We start from the raw sequence: 13,941 nt of genomic DNA, 5'->3' as shown, positions 1-13,941 counted from the left end.
CCTAATAACGCTAGGCCATTTGCCCGTTAGTACCATAATTACTGAATTATACTTCAACAATTTTAACCACTATAATATTATTTTCAGAAACACTAATTTTTTTTTTTCTTAATTCAAACACTGAATTCAAGTCTTGTAATTAAAATTAAAATAAATTTAATAAAAATTTTGAATAAATTTTTCTCTAAAGCGTGAATTGATACTTTTAGACTTTGCATAAGAATCTCGTAGTGAGACAATTGTGATGTTTTCACTTAGAAATTCAAACTTTTACAAGATTTTGGTGCTGGTAAAACTGCAGAGTCTTTGCTAGTGGTGGTTATTCAATATCTGCTTTATTTTATATGCAAATGTACTTTTGAAGGCAAAACCAACCTTTTCAAAGATTTGAATAGTCAACTTGACCATATTAATTGCCTTGCAAATTACTACGTATATTTAGCCCATTGAATTTGAACTGTAGATATATTTTTCAAACTTAGTTCACCCTCCTTTTTTTCTTTCTAAAGAGAAGACAAGCCACCAAATTAGTAGCTTAAAAAAATCAAATCAAACCTTTCTTTCTCTTATGAAACAATCATATTCCACTGGATATATATACCTCACATCCCACCCCCCATATAAAATGCCACAAGATCTCTGAGCTTCGTTCATCTCCTCTCCTGTTTTTATAGTTCACATTAATTAGCTTCCTCTTCTAATGGCACAGGTACAGTTTTAACAATTTACAGGTCATTTGAAGTTGCTATTACTTTCATGAAGTGATATAAGAATATATATATATATATATATATATATATATATATATATATATATATATATAATTCATAATTCTTGTCTTTTATTTTTGTTTGGAATTTATTAGCAGAAGGTGGTGCTGAAGGTCATGACCATGACTGATGAAAAGACAAAGCAGAAAGCTTTTGAAGCTGCAGCTGATATTTATGGTATAGTATTCAACAAACATATTCAGTTTGCATACTCTTTTTGTTTTTTTGTTATTTTTCTTTTTCTTTTTTGGATTACATAAATTCCTCTGTGTAATCTTCAAAAATATTCATATCTTAAGCAATACCTTCAATAGTTTCAATTTAATTATACACCATAGGTCAAATGATAATTTGATTATTATTCTTTATATATATATATATTGATTAACAGGAGTAGATTCAATTGCTGCTGATCTGAAGGAGCAGAAGCTGACAGTGATAGGAGAGATGGACACAGTAGCAGTGGTGAAAAGATTAAAGAAAGTTGGAAAGGTTGATATAATTTCAGTTGGACCAGCCAAAGAAGAAAAGAAAGAAGAGAAAAAAGAAGAAAAGAAAGAGGAAAAGAAATAAACAACAAATTCCAATTGCCACTAGTGAGGTTAATTTTTCTATATTATGTATATGCAATGTAATATGTATATTGGTTGAGCATGTACCTTTGATATACTAAAAGAAAAGCTCATACCCAAACATAACTTTAATGTTGCATCTTTAAGAAAATTTACTGGGGATATTTTTGAACAAATTTCGGGTATTTTATTATTTTCTTTCTTTTGATTCATTTACGTTACTGGAAATTTTTCTTGATTTTTCATCCACCATAGTAGTGTAAGTATTAAAAGGATATTTAGATCTTTTAAGCATGTAAATAATGCCAATACTTACATTTGGGTGTATCGAATGGGGCTTTGGAATCAGAATTGAAAAAAAAAAAAAAATTCGATTCCAAACATGCCTTAGTTTTGTTTTTGCGAAATAAACAGAAGAGAGAAAATTTGCTCTCATGATTTTCCTCTTTTATTTGGTAATGAGTCATCATCCAATAATTAAATTATCAATTAAGTTCAAAACAAATGAGAAAGGTATTAAATAAAAGCAAACTCAATGCATAATTCTTCAATGGTTCAGATTGCTTGAATGTGGCTCAAGATAAAGCATGACATCACTTCATGCGCAGCTGAGTTAGATATATTTCTTATATATTATTCTATTGTTGTTTGTTGAACTCATGCATGAATGAGTATAGTGTTGGGAAACGTGCAAGTTTTAAAAACTTTTCGAGGGATTTTGATTCATAGATCTTGATTCATCACATAGAGACAAGTTTTATACAAAAATAAAATATGATGTATCATTCAATTGATAGATTGAATACTTATATCAAAGGTCTGAGTAAACCTTTAAATCTTTCCTTTAAAGTGAATGTTCTCACTTATTGTAGATCCCTTAGCAAGATGCCTTCTCCTTAGATCTCCATCTTCTTGGTAATTGTTTTACCTTTAGGAATCACTTATAAGCCTCCATGAATGACCTTGGAAAACTAGGCTTGTGGGAGCCTCCATTAGATGAGAACATAAACCCTAATTTTCTAGAGAGAGAAAATATATTCATTTTTCCTTCTTCCAAAAATCACCTCCAAAATATACATAAACCCATGTATATATAGGCAACATAAAAATAAAAAAGGAAATAATAAATCATTCTCCATCTCTAATTCACATATCTCAAATCTAATAGGATTCCAATATCAAATTGGGCTATGAGTGAGAATCCTTTGGGCTTATTATTTTATTGGCTAAAATGAATTAATAATTGGCCCGATCCATGGACCCAATTCAATTAATTTATAAATTAATTTCTACTCCACTAAAAGAAATTAATTGAACTCCAATTAAATAATAAATAACCTCTAAGTCAATGTTGCACTTTGACCCCTCTATGCGTAATTGGTTATCGGATAAATAAAGCCATCAATCCGACTACTTAATTAATATATATTTATTTTGGTACTTTTGATTATTTCTGACTCGATCACAATAAAAACATTTGTTTGACAAAAATAATAATTTAAATAAATAAATATATAATAAATTATTTTGTCTAAAAACACACGAAGGCCTTCGAATTTACTTTGTGATCAACCATAATCAATACAAAATAAATACAAGTAGTAATGATGCAAATATTGAAAATATAACCCTCTAACTATTAATTACATAACTACCCAAAGTGTCAGTCTAAGGATCCCGAAGTATCCGTCGAACAAATCAAAGTAATTATTAATTAATAAAAGAGTCTATACCTTTCTCATGCTTAAGAGTCAAATGCCATGACAATGATAGGGAGTAATTGCATACGACGGCTCTCGCAATATATCTCAACCTAACGCGGATCCAGTTCAAGTCTTAATTAATTATGAGTCCATCCATAATTACCGACTATGAATAATTTATGATTACTATTTATATTCATGTATTGATCGCCATCACATACATATATAAATATCTCTTGTAATCAAGTGGACACTATCAATTTTATAATGAATCGAAACATAATACATTGAATTCACTAATTGTATCAAGCATAAATATTTTAGAAACGTCAGGAATATATGTCACTATGATCCAAATAAGAATTTGCTATGCTAGGGCATATAAATCCCAACAGCTCCCACTTGACCTTATAGCCAATTCAAATTGCATCTAACTCCAATGTTATCCAGATGACGATCAAAACTATTGATCGATAACACATCTGTTAATGGATCAACAAAGTTGTGTTCCAATACAATGTTCTAGTCATGAGCATATTTTCTTACCGGACAATATCATGTAGGACATGATACTTTCCTCTCAGTGTACCTTGTTCCTCTATGGAACCTTGGGTCATTGGTTTGGACTACTTCTGCACTATTGTCGCAATATAGCTCGATAGGCAGGCTAGTATGCTCCACAACCTCTAAATCAGTGAGATCAAACCAAAAGGCTTCCTTTGCCGCCTTTAAGGCTGCAATGTACTCCACCTGCAGGTTTGAGTCAGCAGTTGAAATCTGCTTAACAATCTACTAACTGATTTCCCTTCCATTGAGTGAACATACACTAAGTCATGAACCTCATAGTATCTACTTTTGATTAAAAATTAGAACTAGCATACCTGACTAGGACTATATCATCACATCCATAAATGAGTATGAGATCATTGGTTCTCCTAAAGTACTTAATGATATTTTTCACAACAGACCAATTATCAAGTCCAAGATTGGACTGATATCTTCTGACTATTCCTATAATTTAGCAGATATCCTGTTTGGTATAGACCATAGCATATATGAGACTCCCATATGCCAAAACATATAGTTTCAGTCTCATTTGTTCAATCTCCTCTGCTAGTCTTCGAAAACTACTTACTAGAGAGAGCAACCCATATCAATAAAGCAAGAACTCATTCTTTGAGTTATGCATACCAAACCTGGTTTAAACTTTATCAATGTAGAATTATTAAGATAACCCTATTTTCCTTTTAACCCGATCTTGCAAAAGCTTAATCCTAGGAATATAGCTTACACCTTGAAAATCCACCATTTCAAATTAATTAAACAACTACCTCTTTACTGATGACAAAGCTTCCACGTCATTATAAATGAGTAGGATGTCAACAATATATATAGAATTACAAAAAATAATGACATTCCCTTGTACACTTATGATTTATTCACTAAGAAATCTTCTGGTATCCTTTTGTAGATTAACTTGCCTTCCATAGGTATCACCCTACTAGAAAGTTCTACAAGATCCCAGATTTTATTAAAATACATAGATTCCAACTCTGATTTCATAGCAACTCGCCAAAACGATCTGTATCCATATCGGTTCACGCTTCCGTGTAGCTTACTGGGACCAACTCATGTTTAACAGGGATGTCCATAAAGGTGTCATCTAAAAACATGATTATGTCAGATTGGATTTTAATCCTCCCACTACAACAATGTACCGATACAGGAATCTGTGTACTAGATGATGCTGACGCATCAATAGGGAATTCATATATTATTCTCAATCTCTATAATAAGTGTGTTCACATGTGGTACATCTGGTACTCATACCATATTCTCTAACATTATGCTACTAGGTATGTGATTCATAATATGATCCTCCTATAGATAAACAGTGAGTGAAACAATCAACTTTTACCATTGAGATCATAAAATAATCCATCCAAGTGCCTTTAGAGTAGCTATCAAATCTATCATACATATGATCTGTTTTCAACTTATTTGTCCATATCAAGCGCACATGTGCAAGACTACCCTATATGTGCATGTGATTCAAACTAAGATTTAGTCAAAAACACAGCTTAAAAGATATCCTTGAGATAGACTAAGATGGAATGCAGTTCATAATACGCATCGATATCATTAACGCTAAACTCTTAAATGAAAGAGATAATGTGGCATAACTGATTATAGATGTAACCATGTTAAGCGGAATTCTGTTATTCCTTCTTGACACCTAAATCCATTTAGCGTCAATTGCGGAAAAACTGGTACACAACACCCTCATTGACCATATAGTCTTTGCACTATCCCAAGAAATACTCATATCCACGATTAGATCGAAGTGTTTTGATAAGTTTACCTAATATGTGTTCCACATTAGTCTCGACACATTCGGAATATACCAAAAGTTTAAGACTTGTGTCGCCTTAGGTAAATTTATCCAAAACGTAAGTAATCTTGCTTGGATGTTCATAAGACCACACATATTAGTGTATACCGACTCCAATTGTTCTTTATGTCTATTTCATTTGGCTGATTAAGCTCTTAGAGTTATCTATCCTTCAAAACAGGATTCACAAGTTTGGTTTAGGCTCCTCTGCCTCACTAGATAATAAACCTTTTTTGACCAATCTTTGAATCTCATTTTGACTGATTACAACCCAAAAATAGACACTAAAAATACAATGAGTCAGGAATAACAAATTTTCTCTTAACATTCAATCTAGAAGATGCAACATTAGTTTCTACATCCTGCAAATATTAAAAACTTGTGGCTATAGTATATTGACCATCTTTCAATGCACCAGAAGCAATCGCACATCTAATCAATTTTATAAAACCAGTTTTACAAAATAACAACATAGTTTTTATAAACCAAAAGTGAAACAAGAATTAGATTGCGTCTAACATTTGTGCATAAAGATAGTTCTCTAATACTAATATCCTCATACTCTTTAATTTCAGATGTAATACTCCCACTGACTTAGTTACAACCTTGGCATCAGGTCAAAAGACAAATATATATTCATATCATCGAGGCTTCTGGATTCCTGAAATCCTTGCAATGAATTGCAAACATGTTTAGTAGCTCCAGAATCTATCCATCAGGAATTAATAGATACAACCACTTAACATGGCTCAATGATTAAATATACATTTTCCTATGCCACGTCATTGCTTAGATAGTTCGTCCTTTAGTGTCTTAGTTTGCGGCAAAAGAAACAGTTTCCTTCGCCCTCAACATACACTGCCTTATTCCCTTTAACCTTTTGGATACCAATGTTTTGTGCTAGCCTAGTCTTATTACCATCCTTTTTCTTTGCTTTGCCCTTCCACTTGGGCCTAGAAAAAGATGGTATAGACTAGGTTAGATTAATAGGAACGCCTATACTTTTGATTATTCCTTCATCTGTTACCAATTCTATAAGAATATCAGCGAGTGTGAACTCAAACTGATTTTAGTTTACTCTGAAAGAGCCAAACGAGTTTGGTAACAAGGCAATAATCATGTCAACTTGAAACTTACCATTCAAGTCAGCCCTATTGACCTCCAGTTCAATTTTTAAATAATAAACAATCATTTTCAAAATACGATCTCTTACTGGAGTTCCTTAGACTATCTCAATGGTAATCAAGTCTGACACAGTACTAAGACATAAACTCTTTCTAATCTCACCAAAACATCTCATTGATTTTTAACATGATGCTTGAAGAAAATAAAATAATACAAATGTTAGCTTTTGAGCGTATTCGAGATAAACTCTAGAATATTGCATCAAGTCCTATCATTTGCCTTATTTCACTTATTAAAAGCATCAATGTTCTCTTAGGTATCTTAAAGTAAAAGGATTAGGTTTAGGAGTAGTAAATATATTTTGTACCACTATGTTGTGAATAAAATATCTAAGTTCTTTTTTCAGTCAATATAAATGAGGTCTAATTACATTAAATATGATAGCAAGCGGATCAAATGGATTAGACATAAATAATCTGAATATAAATGCAATCATACAATATGCAAGGTGAATTATTAATACTATCATGCATATTTAAAATTAAAATGAGTTTGTCAACCACATAATATGATAAATCTCAATAAAATAAAATATTATTATCATTATTGGTGAACAATCCCTTTTAATTAATGCGGGTCCCTCAACTCTGTAGCATAATAAAATACACAATCAATACGTCAATAACTTGTCCTGATGGAGGAGTTCATTATTACTATTGTTGGGATTCATTTGCTATTAGGTGAGCACTTCCATTAAAATAATAATATGTGGGTCCCTTAACCACTGCATGAAAAATCGGATTACCAATACGCCAATAACTTATTCGGTTGGCGAAATTCATTATTACTATTGGTGAGCAAATCCCATCATCTCCATATCTCTTAAGACAATGCCTTGTCTATCTATAAGAAATGATTCCCGATTTTGTTTAGCCTTTCTAAAATCACCTAGTGTAGACCACTCCGTTGGGGAGTTAACATTATTGATTTTAGATTGAGTGTATAACGTTATTAAAGCTCTAATGGAAAATAAAATATTAAATATCTTGTCATTATAATCTAGACTCTTTAAATCATGCGTATGGCCTTATTTTTAAAGATCTAATTACAATGAACATTTAATATTTTTATTTTCATGAGACAACCATTCTTGTAATATTAAGACTCTTCAAATCATGCGTGGGTCCTTATTTTTGAAGATCTAATTACAATGGTTACAATAACTAAGGCCATGGGGTAATATATAAAAATCCCCGCTCCCACTCAATTTTTAATTATTTAAAACTAGGGTTTTCAATTTATTCAAATACATGATATGATGCATGCAAAACGCCTTGATTTTAATCCAATTAAATTTATAAAATATCTGGACTTTTAAATGATTCACTAATATTTAATTTGAGGCGCACTTTAAAAATAATTTACAAAAATAATTTTTCGTTTCCCAATAAGTGCCCTCTAATTAATTAGTAATCAAAACCAATTAATTTTCATAATTTAATTAATATAAATCAAGTCATTTAATTAAATATCATGGATCCAATGCATGAATGATAATTAATTAACAATTATCTATTCCATACATTTCATACATCACATAAATAAATAAATGACAGACAAGAGCAAATATAATGGCCAATGGAATCAGCTTTTAACATTTAACTGCTCTAAATCTTGTTGTACAGGCGTCCACCAACGGCTTCTAAACACCTGTAGGGAGTTGGTACGCACTTAGAGAAGCAAAACAGTGCATTGGACGCGCCTGGAGAGTGAGCAGAACATCCCCACGTGCTGGCACGCGCTAGGGGAGTGTGCAAGGAGTACCCACGCATTGACACGCGCTAGGGAGGTCAGCAGGCGCATGGCACGTGCCTGCACACGCGTCTGGAAGTGGCCAGCGCGTTCCACGCGCTAGCACGCACCTGATGTCGCCGTAATGCCTGGCGTGTGCAATACACTCGCTCCTGGATTTGGAGCGCCTTAAGTCCTTCATGTAACTGCGCTGCACCGAATTAAATCTTCAATGCAATTATGATCCAACAGCCGCTGATCCGGTTGCACCATATAATGGTGTACCGAGAAGCACTAAATTATTAGTCCATCCTTCTGGCGGCGGCAATATTCTGGTGCCGGAAAAACGCCGATAAATTACAGAAAATAATAAAAAAATTCCCATAAAATTAAATTTGGCCTTAAAAAATTCCAGAAAAATTCTAAAAATTCCCAGAAAATTTCTTAAGCCTAATTTAACCCTCTTAGACCTTCTTGAAGCTTCATAGCATCCTTTGATGAAGATTACATGGCTTTAAATAAACTTACAATTGGAAATACAATGGGAAAAAATTAATTTACATCATTGAACTTTCGAACGGCTAAATCAAAACCTTAATTACATTCACCCAAAGATAAAATTACATTCAATAAACCTATAAGCTTCATCCATGGCCAAACACATATCATCATCCATTCACAATTATACATACATCATCATGTATCAATATATATCAATATATTAATTCATACATCAACATACATCAATAAATAAATAAATGCATATCAAAATTGGATCCATGAATGATGAATTTTGATAAAAACATGATCTCTAGTAATGAATCAAACCATGCTCTGATACCACTGTTGGGAAACGTGCAAGTTTTAAAAACTTTTCGAGGAATTTTGATTCATAGATCTTGATTCATCACATAGAGACAAGTTTTATGCAAAAATAAAATGTGATGTATCATTCAATTGATAGATTGAATACTTACATCAAAGGTCTGAGTAAACCTTTAAATCTTTCCTCTAAAGTGAATGTTCTCACTTATTGTAGATCCCTTAGCAAGATGCCTTCTCCTTAGATCTCCATCTTCTTGGTAATTGTTTTGCCTTTAGGAATCACTCATAAGCCTCCATGAATGACCTTGGAAAACTAGGCTTGTGGGAGCCTCCATTAGATGAGAACATAAACCCTAATTTTCTAGAGAGAGAAAATATATTCATTTTTCCTTCTTCCAAAAATCACTTCCAAAATATACATAGACCGATGTATATATAGGCAACATAAAAATCAGAAAAGGAAATAATAAATCATTCTCCATCTCTAATTCACATATCTCAAATCTAATAGGATTCCAATATCAAGTTGGGCTATGAGTGAGAATCCTTTGGGCTTATTATTTTATTGGCTACAATGAAATAATAATTGGCCCGATCCATGAACCCAATTCAATTAATTCATAAATTAATTTCTACTCCACTAAAAGAAATTAATTGAACTCCAATTAAATAATAAATAACCTCTAAGTCAATGTTGCACTTTGACCCCTCTATGCACAATTAGTTATCGGATAAATAAAGCCATCAATCCGACTACTTAATTAATATATATTTATTTTGGTACCTTTGATTATTTCTTACTCGATCACAATAAAAACATTTGTTTGACAAAAATAATAATTTAAATAAATAAATATATAATAAATTATTTTGTCTAAAAACACACGAAGGCCTTCGAATTTACTTTGTGATTAACCATAATCAATACAAAATACATATAAGTAGCAATGATGCAAATATTGAAAATATAACCCTTTAACTATTAATTACATAACTACCCAAAGTGTCAGTCTAAGGATCCCAAAGTATCCGCCGAACAAATCAAAGTAATTATTAATTAATAAAAGAGTCTATACTTTTCTCATGCTTAAGAGTCAAATGCCATGACAATGATAGGGAGCAATTGCATACGACGGCTCTCGCAATATATCTCAACCTAACGCGGATCCAGTTCAAGTCTTAATTAATTATGAGTCCATCCATAATTACCGACTATGAACAATTTATAATTACTATTTATATTCATGTATTGATCGCCATCACATACATATATAAATATCTTTTGTAATCAAGTGCACACTATCAATTCTATAATGAATCGAAACATAATACATTGAATTCACTAATTGTGTCAAGCATAAATATTTCAGAAACGTCAGGAACATATGTCACTATGATCCAAATAGGAATTTGCTATGCCAGGGCATATAAATCCCAACATATAGATTACTGTGTATTATTTCTTTGGTCAATCTGTGCATAAATGTGACTTTAAGTGTGCTCTTCTTTTTATTTATTTCTTTGTTTAAAATTGTGCTACTAACCTATGTTCACACACAGCTTGTTTCAGATATTTGAAGAGACAACCACCATGACTTCTAATTCTTGCTCTGCTTCTTCTTATGTCTCTATGCTGGTTGCCTAAGATCACATAGCTAAATCTTGTGTCTATCTGCATAGAAATTTATTGTGCACAAATCAAACTTTACCCAGGTTTTGCAATTAGAAAAAAAATTGAAAACAAAAATAACCCTCATCTCAAAAGGAGCATTGTAACAAATAAGACAGTCAAAATGGTCTTATCTCTCGACTTGGTAGTAACTCTGGAATCTCTTGAAATACGTCTAAAAATTTCTGTACGATTGGTATAATATCCAGTGCTACAGTTATCTCTTCTTTAATATACAATAAATGAGCACTAGATCCCCCTTTAGAACGTGGCCTATCAATGACATACATATCCTGACTCGGTTTAGCAAACACAATAGACTTGTCATAACAATTAACCTGGGCATGACAGTGAAATAATCAATCCATCCCAAGTATCACATCATAAGAATGCATGTTCAAGACCAATAGATTGGCTAGAAATCTAAGTCTACCAATATCTAGTGTCACAAGCCTATCACTCTCATGCAAAATAAAAGTAGCACCTATAGGTGTAGCAGTGCTATGGGGTCGATCACATAACTGTGTAGTTGATGAGCGCTGAAAAGTGCGTATTTAAAGCCCTTAAGCTTAGGTATTCTAGTACCTTTATCTATCTTACTTTACCATTTTGTATTGATTTCATATTATTTCCATTTTCAGGCACTTATCCCTAAAATAAGCTAACTCAGTCAAATAAGAACAAAAAGGAAGCAATTCTGAGATGAATCAAAGAAAGGAGCAAAGTAGAGCAAAAGGAAGTAAAGGGTGAAATTCAGCATCTTCGATCGATCTCAAGAAAAGTTCGATCGATCCAACTTCTATCGATCTCAGCACTTCAAGATAGATCCAGGCCATGATGTCATTTTCAGAGATCTCAAAAGTTCGATCGATCCAACTTCCTTCTCTGATCGATCGAACATTCTTGTCCTTATCCAAATGATTGATCTTATCCAGATGTACCACCCTACCAACCGCTTTTGTCATTTTCCTAAAAATATCTCTGAAATATCTTAGATTTGTCTTTACCCAAAAAGTGCCGCAAGTTGGATCGATCTAGCCTTAGTTCGATAGATCTCAGCCATGTTCGATTGATCCAAGGTCAATGTTTGATCGATCAAACTTCCTCCAGTGCGAAAAAGTTAAATTTCCAGCTCACAAAAGTTGTTCTTTATCCAATCATTGGTGAATATTTGATGTACAACCCCAGCTAATTTTGGGTGTCATTTAACCTACCTATATAAGGATAAGGATTACTTTTTGCATCAAGAGATACATTAGAATAGAATATCATATCATTCATCTAGAGAAATTCTTAGTGAGGAAGTAAAGGAAGAGGAGGCTAGAGACACCTTTGGAGGTTCTTCATCAACCAAGGAGCATATTTCTTCCATGGAGCTTGCCCTTGAGGGTTAAAGGAGCTCTACCATGAGTGGCTAGACATCCTTTTGGGGCTAGAGTTAGCCCTAAACATGCTTTCTACATCTTAATTTTGTGTATTATTGAGGGATTTGTGTTGTAATATATGTTTTGACATTTTGATATATATAGATCTTGTTTATTCAATGATTTATATGGTTTAATGCTTCCAATTGATCATTTCATTCTATCTATATGTCTATGTATGTTAGAATTGATGTTCATGTGTTTGTCTCTAGATTTTGTGTTATTGATTTATGTCTATGTATATTGATGGATCTAGAGATTGTCAAAACATAAGTGCTTAATGGAATGCTCTTGTCATTTGCTTGATGGTTCATACTTATTTCTTGATGGATTGTGCATTTCCCTTAGTTTAATTAATTTAATTTCATACTAGTAACTTAATTGTAGTGTAGTTGTAGTGTAGTTATTAGATGGGAGGACAATCCATGCTTGTTGTTTGATGTTCTATGCTTTTGAATGCAAGTAGTATATGTCTCTAACCTTGTGGTATGTTTGGATTGTGAGCTTAATGAGAGGATTAATGGCTTACTTTGATATATTGTGCTTTTCACCATGTTGCTTAAACAATATATACTTAATTGGTCATCCTTGCTAATTGAATCAACCAAACACACACACACAAATGTTGCAACACATGTTTCCCTCATTAATCACTTGTTAAGGGTGTAGAAAAGCTATGTTTAATGGTGATCTCTAAACTCCAAGATCTCTCTCTTACTTACTCTCTATTGCATTCTATTGTTTTTACTTTGAGTTTAAATTGTTCTCTAGATTAAACCAACCAACCAACCCTTGTTTGATCACTTGACCTACTAGCCCTAATCTTGGTTTCACAACAAAATATGACATCAATCCCTTGGGACGATCCCTACTCACTCTTGCTACGTTAGTAGTAGTGGTGGTAGTGGTTTTTATAAATTTAAATTTGACCTAAAAGGCTTTTCTTGAACCGCACATTCACTACATCAATTTGGCATTCACAAGCGGCTAGTCGACCAAATTTTGGTGCCGTTACCGGGGATTGATTGATTGGCAACGTCGTATTTATGAAGTCAATTAGGAATTAGTACTCTTTTGATCGTGTCTTTACTTTATTTTTATTTTTTATTTTCATTTTGGTTACTTATTGTGTTGGTTCTTGTTTGACTAGGACCATTGAGCTTAGAAGGTAAGCAAAGGGACTACCAAGCAAAGAGCTAAGCAAAGCAAGGAAAAAGCTAAATATCTAAAACATTTGCTAAGCTAAAACCTGAAAATTTGGAGTTGAAGTGCTAAAGGACCTTTGTGAGCTTTTTCTTACTCAAACCCTTAGTTAAATCGTCGACCTGCGTGGAGGCTTGTATTTCAATTCTTAGATAAATCATGAGCCCGCGTGGAGGCATTTTATTGTTCTTTGCATATTGTTGATAGTATTGGATCATTGACATGTGGAGGAAGTTTGTTGTTGATTGAAGAGTTTATCAATTGCTGGTTACTTATTGTGTCTTGAGTATGCATGCATGGTCGTAGATTATTAAATCATACTCTTGTCCCTTTTAATTTGAATTTAGAATCCATTGTTCGTACACCTAGGGGAAGGGGTAATTTTAATCATTCTACTTCTACAATGGAAGTAAACAATGAGGATCATGTGGAGGACCTTGGTCACATAGACCAACAAGGTAACCTCC

The 13,941-nt window shown here is 32.8% G+C and overlaps 1 protein-coding gene across 2 annotated transcripts; it reads left to right on the top strand.

The window, feature by feature from the left end:
* Positions 1-457: 457 nt before the first annotated feature.
* Positions 458-1,518, top strand: LOC132283785 (heavy metal-associated isoprenylated plant protein 39-like). Of its 2 annotated transcripts, none has more exons than XM_059786832.1 (3): positions 458-709; positions 869-947; positions 1,162-1,518. In XM_059786832.1, the coding sequence occupies exons 1-3, from the start codon at positions 701-703 to the stop codon at positions 1,341-1,343; spliced, it is 270 nt and encodes an 89-aa protein (XP_059642815.1). In that variant the 5' UTR covers positions 458-700; the 3' UTR covers positions 1,344-1,518. The 2 variants fall into 2 exon arrangements, with proteins under 2 accessions (XP_059642815.1, XP_059642132.1); XM_059786149.1 differs by having other exon boundaries at positions 866-947.
* Positions 1,519-13,941: the final 12,423 nt, after the last annotated feature.

The sequence above is a fragment of the Cornus florida genome, unplaced genomic scaffold (genome assembly GCF_030987335.1).
Source record: "Cornus florida cultivar Cherokee Brave unplaced genomic scaffold, ASM3098733v1 CherokeeBrave_3.0.0_Hap2_Chr01, whole genome shotgun sequence".
In the NCBI taxonomy this organism is placed as follows: domain Eukaryota; kingdom Viridiplantae; phylum Streptophyta; class Magnoliopsida; order Cornales; family Cornaceae; genus Cornus; species Cornus florida.
This window is presented reverse-complemented; position numbering and strand designations above follow the sequence as displayed.

What these genes read in the sequence shown, in the direction of transcription:
- LOC132283785 (XM_059786149.1), top strand. An exon ending in AGCTGCAGCTGATATTTATG is followed by an intron (nt 948 to 1,161) that starts GTATAGTATTCA and finishes ATTGATTAACAG; the next exon opens with GAGTAGATTCAATTGCTGCT.